Genomic DNA, 22202 nt, shown 5'->3' on the forward strand with positions numbered 1-22202 from the left:
CTGCCGGTAAGTAATAGCGCCTTACAAAAAAAAATTGGCGGATTGGTGACATCAGTCGACGTCCAACACCGACTTAACATCACCACGGCCAACTTCAACCCTAGTGCTGAGTTCAGGGCTTCGGATGGTAAAGGAAGACCTCTGAGAAAACGGAAAATGCTGCAAATACTCAACAGGTCAGGCAATATCCGTGGAGAGAGAAACACAGTTCATGTCTCAGGTCGAGGTGCTGCCTGACCAGCTGAGTGTTTCCAGCATTTTATGCTGGCATTTCAGATTTACAGCATCCACTAACAGAGGGAAGAGGAAGACACAAGAGGAAGAAGCAGAAGAGGAGGGAGCAGAAGAGGAGGAAGCAGACAGAAGGGTGTATCCCAGACAGCCTCTTTGTGGCCAGGATATCCAGGATGGAACCATTCACCTGCGGTCCCAGTGACCACACCCCAATTACCCTTTCAACATTTGTCCCACGCCTTACCTTCCCTCTGTTACTGACCATCACAGCATCCTCTTGTCCACAATGCTGAAATAAAAGCCACCAAAAGCAAACTTTTCAATCCAACTTTATACATCTATCCATCCAATATGACATCAAGAAATTGTTGTGTATGTACCTTTAAGAGAATAACTGGTCTCAGACTGCAGTACCGGCAGTGACCACCCCTGTATAAAAGGCGCTATTGAGCCTCTGTGTTTTTAGTTTCACTATTGACCTCCACCAGTAAAGACTTACTTTGTTCACTCCTGCTGTCCGTGTCTCAATCATTCACGGACGTAACACTGGCGACGAGTAAGAAACGAACTTACCTGCAACTCGGCAGCACCTCAGACGATGTTATTGAAGGTCGAAGCCAGAAGAAAGAAAAAAAAAAATCCAAAGAAACTCGAGAAACGGGCGTCGACCGTGGGCAACCGCCCTCCAAATCGTCGGATTGGAAACTTGCAGGAGAGACTGCCCAGGGCCAGGCTTGGTTCCTCGGTCTGTGGTTTCCCAGCTAATCGGGCTGGTGGCAGGTAGTGCACTGATCCTTCCTGGGCTGCGGCGGGCTGAAGCTCGATCGGGTGGCTTTTCAACGGGGCTGGGCAGCGAGTCGGGAAGCAAAGAGAGAGAGAGAGGGTGGAGCACACAGGGCGCGGCCGGTGCTTCGGAGCCGGGCAGCGTTCGGACATAAGAAGAGGGAGGGAAGTGTCCCAGAGGATCCGCTCCACGACGGGAAAATAATAAAAGAAAAAAAAAAAATCAATATTAAACGCGCAAGAAACCGTGGAAAGCAGCGCTAACAACAGCGGGGAAGAAGGCAAAGCACGGGAGGCGCCATTTTGTTAAATCGGGGAAGAAGGCAAAGCGCGGGAGGTGCCATTTTAGATTTGCAAGATGCCGAAGACTGGCTGTATCACTGCTTTTGATAATACAATAGAGGACTGGACCACGTATGTGGAAAGAGTCGAGGTATATTTCGAGGCAAACGAAATAGCGGAGGGGAAAAAGGCATCGATATTGCTAAACTTAATGGGCGCTAGAACGTACGGCCTATTGCGGGACCTGATTACTCCAGCCAAACCGAAGGCGAAGAGTTTTAACGAAATTGTTGCTGTCCTACAGGAACACTTAAACCCTGCACCGCTGTTGATAGCAGAAAGATTTAAATTCCACAGGAGAACTCAGCACAAAGATGAGAGCAATGCTGAGTATCTTACGGAACTACGCAAGCTATCAAAGCACTGCCAGTTCGGAGCAGGACTGGCAGATACCCTACGGGACAAATTTGTCTGTGGACTCCTGAGTGAAGGAACACAGAAGAAGTTACTCTCAGAGAAGGAGCTGACGCTAGATAAGGCTTTCAGCGTGGCAGTATCGTATGAAGCAGCAGCCAGGGGAGCTGCAGAAATTCAACAAAAACCACAGGAATACGGCACCCACGAAATGACACGGGGATTTGCAAAATGTTATCGCTGCGGCAGAACTAACCATGACCAGAAGGACTGCTGGTCCAAAGACAAAATATGCAGGCAATGCGGGAAGATGGGACACAATGCACGAGTTTGCAGGTCTGGGAAGAAGACCAGCGACAACAAAAAGGCTACTAAGGAACCGTACAAGAAAGTACAAAAGATGACGGACAGTAGTTCCGAAGACCAGATGAGCGATAGTGAATCCGGGAACAGGAGACTAAGCTGTCTCAAACTTCACAATGTAATCGCAAAAGAGGATCACCGAACCATTTGGGTCACCCTCACGATAGCAGGGTCCCAAGTTAAAATGGAATTGGATACAGGATCAGCGCTAACCGTCATGAATCGACGAGACTACGAGCGGCTATTTTCACACATACCCTTGAGAGAGACATCCATCGTCTTGACGACGTATACGGGGCAAAAAGTATACCCCAGAGGAAAAATAAGGGTGCCTGTCGAATACAACGGCAAAAAAATACGGAAATTGTATCTCTACATACTGCCAAATGGTGGACCACCGTTATTGGGACGGGAATGGATCAGGAAGATAAACTTAGATTGGCACTCCATTCATGCAATGACGGTGGACGGTAAAAAAGATGAAGATGTCACTCCTGGACGATTGTCAACAATCTTAGCTAACGCCAAAGAGGTATTTCAACAAGAACTGGGCACGCTTAAAGGCGTAACCGCCTCGATAAAAATAGAAGAGAATGCAGTTCCCAAGTTTTTCAAAGCAAGACCGGTACCATATGCAATTCGCCCAGCCGTCGAGGCAGAGCTGGAGAATCTGGAGAAGGCGGGCGTGTTGTCTAAGGTCGACTGGAGCGAGTGGGCAACACCCATCGTTCCTGTCATGAAGAAAACGTTAAGCAATAAGTCTGGGGAGCCAAGGAAGATTCGCATCTGTGGGGATTTCAAGGTGACGGTGAACCCGGTCCTTCACACAGTACAATATCCTCTTCCAAGGATAGAAGACATATTCGCCTCACTGTCTGGAGGGAAGCATTTTACAAAAATTGACCTAGCACAAGCATATTTGCAGATGGAGGTTGAGGAGTCCTCTAGGAAGTATCTCACGATAAACACTCACAAAGGTCTTTACCAGTATCATCGATTGGTATTCGGAGTAGCATCGGCGCCGGCGATATGGCAAAGAGCGATGGAACAAGTCCTGCAAGGGATTCCGGGGACTCAGTGTTACTTGGACGACATCCTTGTAACAGGTGAAGATGACAGTGAACACCTTAACAACCTAGAACAGGTGCTCACTAGACTACGGGAACATGGGCTGCGAGCCAACCGCCTCAAGTGCGAATTTTTTAAGAAACAGATATCGTATTGTGGCCACGTGATTGATGAAGAGGGGTTACATAAGTCTCCTGACAAAATTGAAGCGGTTGTTAAGGCCCCAGCGCCTGAAAATGTGTCGCAACTGAGGTCATTCCTCGGATTGGTGAATTGCTATCATAAGTTTTTGCCGAATTTGTCGACAATTCTGCACCCACTGAACGCCCTGCTACGAATGGGGGTAGCATGGAAATGGAGCGATGATTGTAAGCGTGCTTTTCAGAAGAGTAAGGACTTAATCACTTCAAGGGAAGTACTGGCTCACTACAACCCAGCACTGCCAATCAGGCTGGCGTGTGATGCGTCTCCCTACGGCATTGGGGCGGTACTGTCACATAAATTCCTTGATGGTTTAGAGAGGCCGATAGCTTTTGCGTCACGCTCGTTAACTTCTGCCGAGCGTAACTACGCCCAGATTGACAGAGAGGCCCTCAGCCTAGTGTGGGGGGTGAAGAAGTTCAATCACTACCTGCACGGTCAAAAATTTACTCTACTAACCGATCATCAACCTCTTGTCTCCATTTTCAACCCTCAGAAGGGCGTACCGATAATGACAGCACAACGGCTGCAGAGATGGTCCCTTTTCCTAGGGGCACACCAATATGACATCGAGTACAAAGGAACTAAACAGCATGGAAATGCTGATGGATTGTCACATCTACCGTTGCCGACGGTGGAAGAAGAAGACCTTGCAGTGGATCCAATGGAGTTATTCCACTCGACCATAGTCGAATGTCTCCCTGTGACGAATGCAAACATAGAAAAGGAAACACGGAATGACCCGACACTATCACGGGTCTATGATTTAACGGTGAAGGGATGGCCAGCACATGGCGAACCACTGCTGCCAGCATTCTCGCCGAGAAGAGAACAGCTGTCAGTGTGCAGAGGAACCTTGATGTGTGGATCCAGAGTAGTAATTCCACCTAAGTTGACGGATAGAGTGCTCAGTGAGCTTCATGAGGGTCATCTGGGTGGGGTAAAAATGAAGAGCTTAGCCAGAGCGTTTGTGTGGTGGCCGGGAATCGATAGAGAAATCGAAGAGATGACCAAGAGCTGTGCAGGATGCCAGAAGGTCCAAAACGCCCCACCACAAGCTCCTCTGCATCCATGGGAGTGGCCCTCATCTCCATGGCAAAGGGTGCACATTGATTTTGCTGGTCCCTTCATGGACTCGATGTTTTTAATTGCGGTGGATGCACATTCAAAGTGGCCAGAGGTAATAAAAATGTCCTCAACCACCACGGAAAAAACTATCACAGTTTTACGAACCATATTCGCCAGGAATGGGCTGCCTGAACAGATTTGTGTAAGAAGTCACACAACACCAGGTTATAGTCCAACAGCTTTATTTGAAATCACAAGCTTTCGGAGCGCTGCTCCTTCTTCAGGTGAAGTGGAGAAATGCATAAAGACACAGCTTATATAGTCAGAGAATCATGTCAGATGTTTACAGGTAACCTTTCCAACTGCCATTTATCACACCTCGGCAGAGAGATAATCACAGCAGTCAAAGGTGTGAATGGTGTCCAAACAGGTCAGTCAGGGAAGCATTACATCAAAGAACAATGAGGTGGGGTCACAAGGGGTCAAATATTGCAGATGCTGGGGTCTGTATGAAAAACAAAAAAACAGACAAAAAACATTTTTTTTGGCTGGAAATCACAGCAGGTCCGGCCGCATCTGTGTAGAGAGAACAAGCCAATGTCAACTCGAGTCTGGATGACCCTGCATCAGGTGGGGTTACATGTAGCGTGACATGAACCCAAGATCTCGGCTGAGGCCGTCCTCATGGGTGCGGAACTTGGCTATCAGTTTCTGCTCGACGATTTTGCGTTGTCGTGTGTCTCGAAGGCCACCTTGGAGAATGCTTACCCGAAGATCGGAGGCTGAATGTCCTTGACTGCTGAAGTGTTCCCCAACTGGGAGGGAACACTCCTGCCTGGTGATTGTTGCGCGGTGTCCGTTCATCCGTTGTCGCAGTGTCTGCATGGTCTCGCCGATGTACCATGCTCCGGGGCATCCTTTCCTGCAACGTATGAGGTAGACAACGTTGGCCGAGTCACATGAGTATGTACCATGTACCTGGTGGGTGGTGTCCTCACGTGTGATGATGGTATCTGTGTTGATGATCTGGCATGTCTTGCAGAGGTTGCTGTGGCAGGGTTGTGTGGTGTCGTGGTCGCTGTTCTCCTGAAAGCTGGGTAGTTTGCTGCGAACGATGGTCTGTTTGAGGTTAGGCGGCTGTTTGAAAGCGAGTAGTGGAGGCGTGGGGATGGCCTTAGCGAGGTGTTCGTCGTCATCGATGACATGTTGAAGGCTGCGAAGAACATGGCGTAGTTTCTCCGCTCCGGGGAAGTACTGGACGATGGAGGGTACTCTGTTGGTTGTGTCCCGTGTTTGTCTTCTGAGGAGGTCTATGCGATTTTTCGCTGTGGCCCGTCGGAACTGTCGATCGACGAGTCGAGCGTCATATCCCGTTCTTACAAGGGTGTCTTTCAGTGTCTGTAGGTCCATTGCGTTCCTCCTCGTCTGAGCAGATCCTGTGTATTCGCAGGGCTTGTCCATAGGGGATGGCTTCTTTAATGTGGTTAGGGTGGAAGCTGGAGAAGTGAAGCACCGTGAGGTTGTCCGTGGGCTTGCGGTAGAGTGAAGTGCTGAGGTGTCCGTCTTTGATGGAGATTTGTGTGTCCAGGAATGAGACTGATCCTGAGGAGTAGTCCATGGTGAGTTTGATGGTGGGATGGAACTTGTTGATGTTATCAAACCAGCAGACAAAGGAGGTGCCATCGTCATACAGAACAGAACGGACTATTGCAAAGAAGTATACCGACAACTGGACAACCAGGAACACTACAGACAGTTAGCCGCAGATCCGACCAAAGAACACACCCACCAACTCAACAGACTGATCAAAACCTTCGATCCAGACCTTCAAAGCATCCTACATGCTCTCATCCCACGTACTCCCTGCGTGGGAGACTTCTACTGCCTCCCAAAGATACACAAAGCCAACACACCTGGACGTCCTATCGCATCAGGCAACGGAACCCTGTGTGAGAACCTCTCTGGATATGTCGAGGGCATCCTGAAACCCATCGTACAGGGAACCCCCAGCTTCTGTCGCGACACTACAGACTTCTTACAGAAGCTCAGCACCCACGGACCAGTTGAACCAGGAACACTCCTCGCCACGATGGACGTCTCGGCACTCTACACCAGTATCCCCCACGATGACGGCATCGCTGCGACAGCCTCAGTACTCAACACCAACAACAGCCAATCTCCAGACGCCATCCTACAACTCATCCGCTTCATCCTTGACCACAATGTCTTCACCTTCGACAACCAGTTCTTTACCCAAACACACAGAACAGCCATGGGGACCAAATTTGCACCCCAATACGCAAACATCTTCATGCACAAGTTCGAGCAAGACTTCTTCGCTGCACAGGATCTCCAACCAACGCTATACACCAGATACATCGACGACATTTTCTTCCTATGGACCCACGGCGAAGAATCACTGAAAAGACTACACGATAACATCAACAAGTTCCATCCCACCATCAAACTCACCATGGACTACTCCTCAGAATCAGTCTCATTCCTGGACACACGAATCTCCATCAAAGACGGACACCTCAGCACTTCACTCTACCGCAAGCCCACGGACAACCTCACGGTGCTTCACTTCTCCAGCTTCCACCCTAACCACGTTAAAGAAGCCATCCCCTATGGACAAGCCCTGCGAATACACAGGATCTGCTCAGATGAGGAGGAACGCGATGGACACCTACAGACACTGAAAGACGCCCTTGTAAGAACGGGATATGACGCTCGACTCGTCGATCGACAGTTCCGACGGGCCACAGCGAAAAATCGCATAGACCTCCTCAGAAGACAAACACGGGACACAACCAACAGAGTACCCTTCGTCGTCCAGTAGTTCCCCGGAGCGGAGAAACTACGCCATGTTCTTCGCAGCCTTCAACATGTCATCGATGACGACGAACACCTCGCTAAGGCCATCCCCACGCCTCCACTACTCGCTTTCAAACAGCCGCCTAACCTCAAACAGACCATCGTTCGCAGCAAACTACCCAGCTTTCAGGAGAACAGCGACCACGACACCACACAACCCTGCCACAGCAACCTCTGCAAGACATGCCAGATCATCAACACAGATACCATCATCACACGTGAGGACACCACCCACCAGGTACATGGTACATACTCATGTGACTCGGCCAACGTTGTCTACCTCATACGTTGCAGGAAAGGATGCCCCGGAGCATGGTACATCGGCGAGACCATGCAGACACTGCGACAACGGATGAACGGACACCGCGCAACAATCACCAGGCAGGAGTGTTCCCTCCCAGTCGGGGAACACTTCAGCAGTCAAGGACATTCAGCCTCCGATCTTCGGGTAAGCATTCTCCAAGGTGGCCTTCGAGACACACGACAACGCAAAATCGTCGAGCAGAAACTGATAGCCAAGTTCCGCACCCATGAGGACGGCCTCAACCGAGATCTTGGGTTCATGTCACGCTACATGTAACCCCACCTGATGCAGGGTCATCCAAACTCGAGTCGACATTGGCTTGTTCTCTCTACACAGATGCGGCCGGACCTGCTGTGATTTCCAGCCAAAAAAAATGTTTTTTGTCTGTTTTTTTGTTTTTCATACAGACCCCAGCATCTGCAATATTTGACCCCTTGTGACCCCACCTCATTGTTCTTTGATGTAATGCTTCCCTGACTGACCTGTTTGGACACCATTCACACCTTTGACTGCTGTGATTATCTCTCTGCCGAGGTGTGATAAATGGCAGTTGGAAAGGTTACCTGTAAACATCTGACATGATTCTCTGACTATATAAGCTGTGTCTTTATGCATTTCTCCACTTCACCTGAAGAAGGAGCAGCGCTCCGAAAGCTTGTGATTTCAAATAAAGCTGTTGGACTATAACCTGGTGTTGTGTGACTTCTTACATTTGTCCACCCCAGTCCAACTCCGGCATCTCCACACCATGAACAGATTTGCTCTGACAATGGACCACAGTTTGTGTCTGAAGAGTTCCGGAGGTTCTTAAAGAACAATGGTGTTAAGCATTACACATCTGCCCCATATCATCCAGCCACTAATGGATTGGTCGAGAGGTTTGTCCAAACATTCAAGAAGGCTATCAAGGCAATGTGTAATGAAGATATACCCCTACAACACAAGGTGGACAACTTCTTGTTTGCCTACCGGAATGCGACACATGCGGTGACCAACCAAACTCCAGCCATGATGTTCTTCAATCGAAGACACCTGGTAATGAAATCGACGTTCCAATTGCAGCTACCGCAGAACCGGTAATATTGGAAGCAGATGAACCAAACAACGACATTGATCCCGACTCAACATTGCCAGAAGAACCTGATACCCCAAAGAGGCGTTATCCAGACAGAATCAGGAAGCCTCCTCAAAGACTGAACTTATAATTGCTTAAACTTAACCAATGTATCTAACAACAGTAATTGTGATTGTAACTAGTTATCATTTAGTTGTTAAATGAATGTTATGTACTGTTTATCTAAAAGGGGAGGAATTGTTGTGTATGTACCTTTAAGAGAATAACTGGTCTCAGACTGCAGTACCGGCAGTGACCACCCCTGTATAAAAGGTGCTATTGAGCCCCTGTGTTTTTAGTTTCACTATTGACTTCCACCAGTAAAGTCTTACTTTGTTCACTCCTGCTGTCCGTGTCTCAATTATTCACGGACGTAACAGAAATCAACTCATCATCCTTATGCATTCCCTTAGTGACTGTCTTGTGTGTGCCTTTGCCTATCCTACTGATGTCATGCAGTGCTACCCCAGTGGCTGCAGCATGGCTGGTGGAAGGCTGCTGACTTTCAGTGGGGAAAACTGCAAATGGTCTTGCTGGTCAACCATGAGAAGCTGATGGCTGGGAGTGCCAATCAGTCTTCTTCTTGTTCTTCTTCACTCTAGTGGTATCAAGTGGCACTTACTCACCAATAACCTGCTCACTGATGCTCAGTTTGGGTTCCGCCAGGACCACTGGGGTCCAGGCCTTATTACAGCCTTGGTCCAAACATGGACAAAAGAGATGAATTCCAGAGGTGAGGTGAGAGTGACTATCCTTGACATCAAGGCAGCATTTGACCGAGTGTGGCATCAAAGAGTCCTAGTAAAATTGAAGTCAATGGGAATCAGGGGGAAAACTCTATACTGGCTGGAGTCATACCTAGCACAAAGGAAGATGGTTGTGAGTGTTGGAGGTCAATCATCTCAGACCCAGGACATTGCTGCAGGAGTTCCTCAGGGCAGTGCCGTAGGCCCAACCTTCAGCTACTTCATCAATGACCTTCCCTCCATCATAAGGTCAGAAGTGGGGATGCTCACTGATGATTGCACAGTGTTCAGTTCCATTCGCAACTCCTCAGATAATGAAGTAGTCCATGCCCACATGCAGCAAGACCTGGACGACATTCAGGCTTGTGCTGATAAGTGGCAAGTAACATTTGTGCCACACAAGTGCCAGGCAATGACTATCTCCAACAAGTGAGAGTCTAACCACCGCCCCTTGACATTCAATGGCATCACCATCGCCAAATTCCCCACCATCAAAATCCCGGAGGTCACCATTGACAGGAAACTTAACTGGACCAGCCACATAAATAATGTAGCCACAAGAGCACGTTAGAGGCTGGATATTCTGCAGTGAGTGTCTCACCTCCTGACTCCCCAAAGCCTTTCCACCATCTACAAGGCACAAGTCAGGAGTGTGATGGAATTCTCTCCATTTGCCTGGATGAGTGCAGCTCCAATAACACTCAAGAAGTTCGACACCATCCAGGACAAAGCAGCTCACTTGATTGGCACCTCATCCACCACCTTAAACATTCACTCCCTCCACCACCAGCACACCGTGATTGCAGTGTCTACCATTTACAAGATGCACTGCAGCAACTCGTCAAGGCTTCTTTGACAGCAGCACGCAAACCCGCGGCCTTTACCACCTAGAAGGACGAGGGCAGTAGGTGTGATGAAATATTTCCATTCATCACTGCCTGTGACTGAGATCGGTTTCAGTGTCATTCCCCTTCCCCCAGACCTCATTGTATTGTGTACTGGAATGTGCTGTATTGTATACTGGAATGTGCTGGAATGTGCTGTGTGTAGGGCTCCGCCCATACCTGGCCCCGTTTGTAAGCTAGTTCAGTCTGGCCTCAATCTCCAGAAGGACGACATCTCTCTCGCTTACGTGTTACGTTCTAAGTTAATAAAAGCCTTGTTTTTGTTCTGCTAACTTCGAGTCTCGGAATTATTGAGGCACATCAATTTTATTAACTTATTTTTCAACACTATGGATCAACTCCTGAAACCCGAACGTTTGGATTTGGATCAACATGCTCCGGACGCATCAGCATGCTTCGGACACTGGTTTGAGTGTATGGAATTCTTCCTGGACAATTCCGCAGCCGTCAAAGACGCTACGGACGCTGCGAGGATGAGACTCGGAATTCTGCGGAATTGGGTAAGCCACCGGGTTTACCCCCTCATCCAAGACGCCGAGACGTACCTGGCCGCCTGCGACATCTTAAAGGCGCATTACCAGCAGCCTACGAATGAGGTGTATGCTAGGCACCTGCTCGCCACCCGCGCACAGCAACCTGGGGAATCAGTGGAGGAGTTCCTAAGCACCCTGAAAACGCTTGGCAAAGACTGCAAGTGCCGAGATGTAAAAGCCGCAGTGTACACTGACGAGCTTGTTCGCGATGCCTTCATCACAGGCCTCAGCTCCACTTACATCCGGCAAAGACTGCTGGAAAAAACGGGGTTGGACCTGAAACAGGCTGCGGACTCCGCGCGATCCCTGGATGTGGCCCAGAGAAACTCGGACGCCTACTCTTCAGCCCGCGCCGTCCACGCCGCCACGTGTGCACCGAGGGCGCCGCCATCTTGGAAGGCATCATCCCCGCCCGACAGCCCGACACCGGCTGGGCCCCGCTCTCCCCCCAGAAGCCCTACGACAGCCGCGACGCGTCAGGGACCCAACTGCTACTTCTGCGGGCAGCCAAAGCACACCAGAAACCTGTGCCCGGCGAAAGGCACCACCTGCTTTAAGTGCGGTAAGAAGGGGCACTTCGGGAAGGTGTGCAGAGGGAACCCCGCCGGAAAACCAACCGCCGGAAAACCCGCCACCGCCGCGTGTGCGCCGTGGGAGCGGCCATCTTGGACGCCATCTTGCCCGACCTCATGGGGTCCGCCATCTTGTGAGCAGACAGCGTGGACGCCATCTTGTATCGATCAGGGCCCTACAGTGGCATCGGTCACAGTGGACCAGACCAGGCCGCACCCGCTATCCAGATCAATGGTGGACATCGAGGTAAACGGGTGCCGGGTTAAATGCTTAATTGACAGTGGAAGCACGGAGAGCTTTATCCACCCAGAACTGGCACAACAACTCTCCCTAAAGGTGGTCCCTACTCAGGGTACCATCTCTATGGCTGACAAAACCCAGACATCGACCATTCTGGGTTACTGCACGGTACAATTGTGCGTTAACGGAACTGTATATGATAATTTTAAAGTATTAATCATGAAGAACCTATGTGCGAGCGTGATCTTGGGCCTGGATTTCCAGTGCAACCACCAAAGCATCACGCTCAAGTACGGTGGGTCCCAGCCGCCCCTCACAGTGTGCGGTCTGGCTACCCTGAAGGTAAAGCCGCCTTCGCTATTCGCGAACCTTACCCCTAACTGCCGGCCAATAGCGACCAAAAGCAGGAGGTACAGCTGGGAGGACAGGCGGTTTATCGCGACCGAGGTAGACAGGCTCCTGAAAGAGCGCATTATTGAACGCAGCAACAGCCCGTGGCGCGCCCAAGTGGTAGTGGTAAGGGGTAGCGAGAAGAAACGGATGGTGATCGACTATAGTCAAACGATCAACAGGTACACCCTACTAGACGCCTACCCGCTACCCCGCATATCAGAAATGGTGAACCAAATCGCCCAATACCGGGTGTTCTCCACCATCGACCTCAAGTCAGCGTACCACCAGCTCCCTATCAGACCAGAGGACCGCCCGTACACCGCCTTCGAGGCGAACGGACGCCTCTACCAATTCCTCAGAGTCCCCTTTGGGGTGACGAATGGGGTCTCGGTCTTCCAGAGGGAGATGGACCGCATGGTCGATGACCACCACTTGCAGGCAACCTTCCCCTACCTCGACAGCGTCACCATCTGCGGTCACAACCAGCAGGATCACGACTCGAACCTCGAGAGGTTCCTGAAAACCGCACAAAAACTCAACCTCACCTACAACGAGGACAAGTGCGTTTACAACACCACGCGCCTCTGCATACTAGGCAGCGTGGTGGAGAATGGGGAAATCGGACCAGACCCCGACCGATTGCGCCCCCTACGGGAGCTGCCCCTGCCCAACACTCCCAAAGCCCTGAAAAGGTGCCTGGGGTTATTTTCTTATTATTCCCAATGGGTCCCCAACTACTCCGACAAAGCCCGCCCCCTCTTGAAAGCATCCTCTTTCCCGCTCTCTGCTGAGGCCCACGCCGCCTTCAAAAGCATTAAGCAGGATATTGAGCGGGCCACGCTACAGGCAGTGGACGAGAACACTCCATTTCAAGTGGAAAGTGATGCGTCTGACTTCGCCTTGGCGGCCACCCTCAACCAGGCGGGGCGGCCCGTAGCTTTCTTCTCGAGGACCCTCCAAGGGCCCGAGATCAGACACTCCTCCGTGGAAAAGGAGGCCCAAGCCATCGTGGAGGCAGTGCGCCACTGGCGCCACTACCTAGCCGGCAAACGCTTCACCCTACTTACCGACCAGTGGTCGGTAGCGTTTATGTTCAATAATAAACAGAGGGGGAAGATTAAAAATGATAAGATTCTTAGGTGGCGGATCGAGCTCTCCACCTTCGAGTACGACATCATTTACCGGCCAGGGGCCCTTAACGAATCCCCTGACGCCCTCTCACGAGGGATGTGTGCCAGCGCCACCGGGGATCGGCTACAGACCCTCCACAACGACCTCTGCCACCCAGGGGTCACGCGGCTGTTCCGCTTCATAAAGTCCCGTAACTTACCCTACTCGATTGAGGAAGTTCGGTCCCTGACCAGGAACTGCCGCACTTGCGCTGAGTGCAAGCCTCGGTTCTACCGCCCAGATAGAGCCCACTTAATCAAAGCTACACGGCCCTTTGAGCGGCTCAGCTTAGATTTCAAGGGCCCCCTCCCGTCCGTCGACCGCAATGTTTACTTCCTGAACATTGTGGACGAATACTCCCGGTTCCCATTCGCCTTCCCCTGCCCAGACATGACCAGCGCCACGGTCATTAAATGCCTCAACAGCCTGTTCTGCCTGTTCGGTATGCCGAGCTACATCCATACGGATAGGGGGGCGTCCTTCATGAGTGAAGAGCTACGCCAGTACATGCTGCCCAGGGGGATCGCCACGAGCCGTACCACCAGCTACAACCCCCGGGGTAACGGCCAAGTGGAGCGAGAGAACGGGACAGTATGGAAAGCAGTCACTCTAGCTCTAAGGACCAAGGGCCTCCCTATCTCCCGCTGGCAGGAAGTCCTCTCGGATGTGCTCCATTCGATACGGTCGCTATTGTGTACGGCCACTAATACCACGCCTCATGAACGAATGTTTGTCTTTCCCCGGAAATCCACCTCAGGCGTATCCATGCCGTCATGGCTCTCCACCCCAGGTCCGGTACTCGTGCGAAGGCATGTGAGGGGCCACAAGACGGACCCTCTCGTGGAGCCAGTACACCTACTCCACGCCAACCCCCAATACGCATATGTCCGGCACGCCGACAGAAGGGAGGACACCGTGTCCATAAAAGACGTCGCCCCAGCCGGCATCGACAACAACCACGGCAATAGCGGCAACGACGATCACAGCAACTCTTACCCACCCACTACTCTTTCATCACCCCCGGAAGAACACCGACCAACGGCACCCCCACCAACTACCCCTTCAACAACCCTGGCGGCACCCCCGGCAGAGACCCAGGAGGCTACCGGGGACACCCAGCCGACACCCGCGGCACCGCAACAGCCACGCCGGTCGCAGAGGACTATCAAACCCCTGAACAGACTAAATCTATAGAAGGGGTGAATGTGATGAAATATTTCCATTCATCACTGCCTGTGACTGAGATCGGTTTCAGTGTCATTTCCCTTCCCCCAGACCTCATTGTATTGTGTACTGGAATGTGCTGTATTGCATACTGGAATGTGCTGGAATGTGCTGTGTGTAGGGCTCCGCCCATACCTGGCCCCGTTTGTAAGCTAGTTCAGTCTGGCCTCAATCTCCAGAAGGACGACATCTCTCTCGCTTACGTGTTACGTTCTAAGTTAATAAAAGCCTTGTTTTTGTTCTGCTAACTTCGAGTCTCGGAATTATTGAGGCACATCAGTAGGTGCATGGGAACACCATCACCTGCAAATACCCCTCCAAGTTACACACCATCCTGACTTGGAAGTATATCGCCGATCCTTCATTGTCGCTGGGTCAACATCCTGGAACTTCCTCCCTAATAGCACTATGGGAGTACCTTCACCACATGGACTGCAGCGGTTCAAGAAGGCAACTCAACACGGGCAATTCTCAAGGGCAATTAGGGATGGGCAATAAATGCTGGCCTTGCCAGCAATGTCCACATCCCAGGAATGAAAAAAAAATCTCTCCTCTCCCTCTTTTTGGCCAACCACTGGCTGGGCAGGCTGCATTTCTTGGATGTGTGAAATGAGGAAGGCACAAGGGTTGGAGTTGTGGTGAAGGGAGGGCGGGAAAGCAAGCGGTGCATGCTAGAAGGGGGATAACGTATGAGGACACCAGCATCTTGTATCCTATCTGCTCCGCCGCTGGCCAAGGGCTCAGCTATGCCCCTGCCAAGAATGGCCTGCACCGTCTCCTCCAAGGAGGTGAGGTGAGGCTAGGATGAGAGATATACCTCATGATTGAGACAGATTATTGGTAGGTGAGTGATGGGGGCAGGAAATCGTGCATTGACCCGTGTGTGAGGCTAGTGATGCAGTTGGTGGGAGACGGTTTTTGAAATGCATTCACTAACCTTGACCAGTAATCTGAGGTCATGAAGGTCCTTTGGGCACTGGAGCCAGGTGGTGGGGGGCAGCACTGCTGGAAGTGACGGCCTTGGTGATGTAGTCCCACATCCTTCTTTCTGGAGGGCCTCCTGGCACCTGTCAGTAGAGGACCTCTTTTGCATTGTTGACGCCCACAGAAAGCTGGAATGCTGTGTGCGAGACCCTGGGTGGCCCTTTCCCTAGCTTGTTGAGCCATTTGTGTTAGTGCTGAAGCACTTTTAGCATTTTTTTAAAGTGAGGAAGACAATTCAGTTTTAAGAGCTGAAGACTGCCAGTTGGGATTTATTTTTAATATTTATGTTTGTTTTTGGAAGGCAGTAAGGGCTGAAAAATGCATTTTTGACTTGATTTTAATTTTTATTAGTTTCGAATGCATTGCCCCTTTAATTCATAGCCCCTTTAATTGCCCACAGTGCCTTGCAAACTACACAGCCTCGCTCACAGAGGTTGTAAGAAGCAGCAATGTTGACTATGGATGGGAACTTGGGGTCGGAGGCCTCCATTAACGCCACCAGGAGGGCATTGCACGGTAAGTTAGTGCTGCGCTCCACATCACCAAACTCCAGAGCCAATTTTTCAACGGTAGCGTTGTGGCCATTTTCAATGGCCCTTAACTCCACCGGCAACTCTGTTGCCGTGCACGAATTTTTCCCCATAGTCTTTTAGTTCGGTATTTTCATTAGGAGGAATGACGTATTCACTGGTTTACCACACGAAAAAGCACCCTGGCGTAGCGATCGTCATAGTCTTAATTAGTAAATGTCTCTAAGTGCCTACAGGCATGTAAGGGAGGTACAAGCAGGAAATATAATGCAGTTAAAATCAACCACGGCTGGCTACATTGCCTAACAGCTTCACCTGAAAGCACGTCCAAAATGTATTTAAATGCAAATCCCTCATGCACAAAATACTTGATCTACCAATAACTGGAAAGAGCTGTTCAGCATTTCCTTTGCGCAAGCAGGGTGAGGTGGGGAAAAAACCATTGCGCCATTTCTTTAATTATAGGCCAGGCAGATGTACCCACCTATTACATGCTGCTGTTAAGTATCACTCAGATACATGCCTGGACACATCAGTTCATTGGAACCTGTTTTGTTGATCTATGTGGGATATGCATAACAACAGCCAAATAAAAATCTAAAACAGAAGCAAAATACTGAAGCTGCTGGGAATCTGAAATAAAAACAGAAAATGCTGGAAATACTCAACAGGTCAGGCAGCATCTGTGGAGAGAAACAGAGTTAACGTTTCAGGTCAATGACCTTTCATCAGAACCCAATGATGAACTGTCATCATCCTGAAACATTAGCTCTGTTTCTCTCTCCACAGATGCTGCCTGACCTGCGTTTTATCCAGCATTTTCTGTTTTCATTTCAAATAAAAATTGAAGTACTTTCGACTTCTCTCCCTGTTACAGTTTTATCCATTCTAATCATCAAAATAGTGAATTGTTCTGGAATGTAGTTCCATGTGTACTAGCAGCCGTCCAATACCTTACACAAGTAAGACCATTCATTGTGTGTTAGTCTAGACAGTAAGGGCTGGATTTTCCTCTGTAATCCGGCCTGAAAGTGGGCATAAAAACAACAGAAAACAGGGTGAAATCGGGTAGCCAGATCTACGGCTACCTCCCCACCCTGAGCTCCATTTCATCTTCCCATGCCCCCGCTGCTGGCCGCCTGCCGCATGTAACTGTTGATGGGAGGTGAGGCTTAGCTTCCCAGCATAATTTATTGCTGTCCACCTGTCTTATCGCTGTTCCCTGGGACCACCCGGTGAAAAGTGATGGTGGGTCTGAGATAGTGACGGTAAGGCCCCAAAATTTGTAAATGGAGAGATAACGTCTCGTAGAGGCTTCTTCACCCTCAACTCGGCATCCACAGACTTACCTTTAAAGGCATCGGTCTTGGCGAAGTTTCTTACTCTTCAAATACTGCAGCAGGAGTCCCGCTGCAGCACCACTTCATTCACATTTCCGGCCCTGGCTGGCTCCCTCTTAGGGACAGAAATTCTGCCAGGAGCCTCATCCTGTATGCCAAACAAGCCCTGACCTAGGAAAAACAGTCAGGGTCACAAATGGAGTCAGAGGGGCAGGAGGAAATCTCGTCCCCCTGCTACTCTGCCCCAAAGAGAAGAATCCCATCCTAAGTGTCATCAGACTGTTTAATTGCATCAGGGTAGAGAAACCCCACAGCCGAACTTAATCCTATCCCCACTCAATGTCCACGCACATATGTACTTTCATACAGAATCACTGGACAGTGATCAGGAATGAGAACCCCAACTCATTTTCTCCTCCCGATCCTAGAGATGCTGAGGGCAACTGGTTCTGACAAGAGATCGCTACCAGAAACAGTATCCTATCTTTTCTCTTTTCATATCCTCACAGACCTGGTGTGCACTTTCCTTTGTTATTTAACTGTAACCCTTGACTTTTATAAAGGGGAAGTGGTCACCATGGTGAGCTTTCTTTCAGGGCATATTATAAAAAGAGGCGCCTGCAAATAGTGTTATTTTATGACCAATCATGTTTAATGCACAAGTTAAAGTTTTTGCTGGAATAGGTACAGCTGGTGGGAGCTCTCCTCGGTAGTGAGCGTTCAAGCGGATTGTCCTTGTAACTGAGCATGTAAGATATCCAATTCAGGTGACAGTGCCCTTTTACAACACATTGATCTCATTTCAGATGTTAAGGAGGGACTAGCTGGTACAGTGTCTTAAAACATAATCCTTTCACCTCTTGAAAGTATGCTTGAATCCAGGCCAGACCAAGCAGAAGGCAATATTTTCTCTTTAGAATAGCTGATGATGATGACATTATAAATGATACAGCTTCCTGCAGGCGAAACCAGTTTCATTTGTCACACGCCCACACCACAGAAAAATCCCAGATAATTAGAAATGATCTGCAATCTCTCATGAGCTCGTGTTACTGCTCCAATGTAGAATGGAAATACTTCTTAAAAGAAAAATTGAATTTACCTGAAATTTATTTCTGCCACTAAAAGAAAATAAAGTCACAATTTCCCTCTTTTTTTTAAAACTGTTTTTCTCCCCTTCCGAATGTGGTGACTTCGGATAGGGTACAGTTCTATGGGTACGTGGCTCTCTGTAGCATCTCACTCAAGTGGGTATTCTTCCTGTGTGATCCTACACAGTGAGCGTTGCCAGACTATTCCATCACTGAGGTCATCACACCCAATTCAATCATGTCTTCATCAGACCTCCACACAAGTATACTTTCTAGCAGGGTGTGCTGAATAATGATCAGGAACTGGAACTCTGTCTGATGTTCATTCCGTTTCCTAGAAACCAATCATAGAATCCCCAACTAGCACCCAGGCTGAGAATGACAGAGGGAGAAAAGGAGAGCAATAGAGACCAGGATGGTTTGAAAGTTCTCCTCTGCCTGGGACGAAATAGTATGTTATACTCATATGTGCTAAAATTTGCAAAAACTAGAATTTGAGCACCAGGATGATGGCAAGAGGGAGAACACAGACAGGAAAGCTTTTTTCTATTGGATTTAGTGGGGTACAAGTGTGCCAACTCCTGACACCTAAGTCTCATGCAGCCAACAGAAGCCCCGAAGTACATTTGCCAAATTCACGAAGGCCAGCCATCAGGAACACCCATGCACCATGAGCCACTAAACCCAACGTAAAAACAATTAAAGAGGGAGAGTATCAGAGAGAGATGTTTCTAATGATACTATTAAAACTAGGATCGAGGCTGTAGCATCATTGAATGAGTAAATAATGATACTATTAAAACTAGGATCGAGGCTGTAGCATCATTGAATGAGTCAAGTGGGTCTTGGCTGAATAAAATTTGGAACTCCTGCCTTATTAGTTCTATTATCCCCAGTGAGTAAAAGCCAATAAACAGTACAAGGTGTACCAAACTGCACTATGTTGTATATAAATGTCTGATTTTTCCAGATTGATGCATGCCCAGGATCTCTCTAGTATAAAAACCCATCCCTTCAGTGTATGACTACCACAGTTTGATGGGTGGAGGGGGCACAGGGCAGCTCTTGCAGAGGCCTCCCAAACATCTTGAGACGACCCTACTCATAGAACACGGGTTTGCTTTCGCTTGTTAAACACTGTAATGTTATGTTGCTGCTCGGACCAGTGTTAATAGCCGTTCTTTACTGCTACCACTGAGTGAAAGCTCCTTTTTTGAGAGTTGGGGGCATGAATGCGACCCACATGGAATAGACATCAGCAGCAGTAAGTGAAGAGGGCTGGGGAGCACAAAAGGTCCTGGAATGAGCAATAACTGAGTGTAGTTCAATTGCTTGGAAAGTATGTTTAACTTCAATAATGGGAATAAAAACAGTCTCTGTAGCAGCTGCCGTAACAATTTTCATGAATGCCAGAACAATTTTAGAAATCCCCCAGCATGAGAAAAACTACTGCGAGAACAGGAGAATACCATCCCAAAGAAAGCAGCTACTCTGAGGCTGTAGAGTTAGATCAATTCTGGGGGTTTTCCTCAGCTAACCTTTGGGAGGTCACAGGGAAATTTTACAGACCTGTCCAGGAATATTAAACGGCTTGGGTTGTATATGCTCTGTGGAAGGAATAGGTCTGAAGGAGCAGAGTTATTATCTTTATAATTCCATGTTTTCTTATATTACAAATCATGACTGGTAGAAATGACCTGGCCAGTGGTTAGGATAGAATTTTTCAGCTTTTAAGTATTTTGCTTTGAAAAATATAATTTTGATGATGAGTGCATGATTCTGATTCTCTTCTATTATATTACTTAATAAATGACAAAACATCCATTGTAAGTAATGGATGTTACAGAAAACATACACATAATTAATCACAAGCAGTGGAAAGAGTGTTATGTTCACCTTCATTAGACTTCAACAACCACCTACAATTCTAAAAAATAGTATACAATCTATCACCCAATATACATCTATTTCCCAAAATAATTATAGGTATTAAATCTAATGCAGCAATGTCTATAAGTACTGTATAAAATATCAACACTTTTAGACTATTAATTATTTTAAGGGTAGTTTACTTGCTATGCAGTCCTTTTAAAGTAGTTTTTAAACCTCTCAAGTTTCTTCCCCTGCTCACACACACTCAGCAGCCAAGAGGGCTCATTGAGCAGCCTGCACATGTTACTGCCAGATGCTGCCTGATCTGCTGAGTATTTCCAGCATTTTCTGTTTTAATTTTAGATTTCCAGCATCCGCAGTATTTCGCTTCTGCAAATGTTACTCTTGGTTGTCTACCAGGAGGTATGCAACGATGGGACCCTAGAGATACCCCTTCCAATCCTCCCTCCCTCCCCCTCCAGGGAGACATTCTGCTTCCTATTAGCACATACTTAATGGAGGTAAGATCAAGTACTCAGCGGACTGAAGGAAATCAAACTTGGCATCCTACTACTCTTGTAGTGCTACAAGAAATGAATACTACTAATTTTGGAGACGTTTTGTGCTTATATAAGTAAGTGTGTCAGTGCTGGGGAAAGGAACGCTTTTCCACTTTTTTTTTACACCGAGTTTCTGATAAAGAGTAAAGAGGCCGAAAAATCCTTGGACTACTGGAGATAGCAGTGGAAGTCAGGTACAATAGGCCCAGGAGCACGGAAATTTAGGTAGGATGTAGAAACACCAGAGGACCGGTGGCAGGCAATTTTTGCAGCGGCCAGGGTTGAGTGCAAGTTCAGAAGATGTAAAGCCAAAGAGAGGGAATTCCTATGCCATGAATATTCCTGGCTCCTACCAAACCTTCTGCTCAAGGATCGGCAAAAACCCGGTTCGGGTGTGTGGCCCTCCTGGGGGGTCCTGGCCTGGAAATTCTTGAAAACAGCTGCCGTTAAGTAATATTGCCCTCCTCATAAATAACAACAATTTGTATTTATATAGTGCCTTTAAAATAGAAAAATGTCCCAAGGCACATCACAGCAGTGTAAGGAAAAAAATGAAGATTAGTAGGGGTGACCAAAAATTTCGGCGAAGAGGTGATCTTTAAAGAGGATTTTAAGAGTGGAAGTTGGAGGCGCAGAGGGGTTTAGGGATGGAATTTCAGAGCATGTAGCCTAAGCAGATGAAGGCATAGCCGCCAACCATAGGCCAAAGGAAGAGGAGGGTGTGCAAGAGGCCACTGTTGGAGGAATGAAGAGTTCTGGATTGTTGTAGGGCTGCAGGAAGTTACAGAGATAGGGAAGGTAGAGGCTATGAAGGGATTTAAACATATGATAATTTTAAATTTGAGGCATTGGGTGACCAGGAGCCAATGTTGGTCAGCAAGAATAGGGGTGATGGGTGAGTGGGATAGGACACGGGCAGAAAAGTTTAGGATGAGCTGAAGTTTATGGAGGGTAGAACGTGGGAGGCCAGCCAGGAGTGCGTTGGAATAGTCAAGTCTAGAGGTAACAAAGGCATGGTTGAGGGTTTCAGCAGCAGATGAGGTGAGGCAGGTGCGGAGATGGGCAACGTTATGGAGGTGGCATGTAGGCGGTATCGACAGAAATTACAACACGGAACCAGGCTGTTCAGCCCAACCAGTCCGTGTTGGTGTTTATCCCCCACATAAGCAGTGGTCCTAATTCCGTGTGCCCACCCTATTCCCATGTCTCTTTATTTAGGACGATTAAATGGATGCAACCACACTACATACTATTGACTAGAAAGTAAAATTTATCAGGTGTTCAAAGTTATGTGACCAGGTTTTGCTGAGGTGCCCACCTGAATAATTAGCCA

At 48.6% G+C, this 22202-nt stretch overlaps 1 protein-coding gene across 1 annotated transcript in view; it reads left to right on the forward strand.

The window, feature by feature from the left end:
* Positions 1-15896: 15896 nt before the first annotated feature.
* Positions 15897-22202, forward strand: part of LOC147123052 (septin-11-like) — an 88619-nt gene continuing 82313 nt past the window's right edge. Inside the window, exon 1 of the mRNA XM_085964475.1 lies at positions 15897-15992. Coding sequence (XP_085820601.1) covers positions 15939-15992 — 54 coding nt within the window. The 5' untranslated portion in view covers positions 15897-15938. The remainder of the gene's footprint in view (positions 15993-22202) is intronic.

The sequence above is a fragment of the Somniosus microcephalus genome, chromosome 2 (assembly GCF_052327205.1).
Source record: "Somniosus microcephalus isolate GS21.2 chromosome 2, FLI_Smic_1.0, whole genome shotgun sequence".
Taxonomy (NCBI): domain Eukaryota; kingdom Metazoa; phylum Chordata; class Chondrichthyes; order Squaliformes; family Somniosidae; genus Somniosus; species Somniosus microcephalus.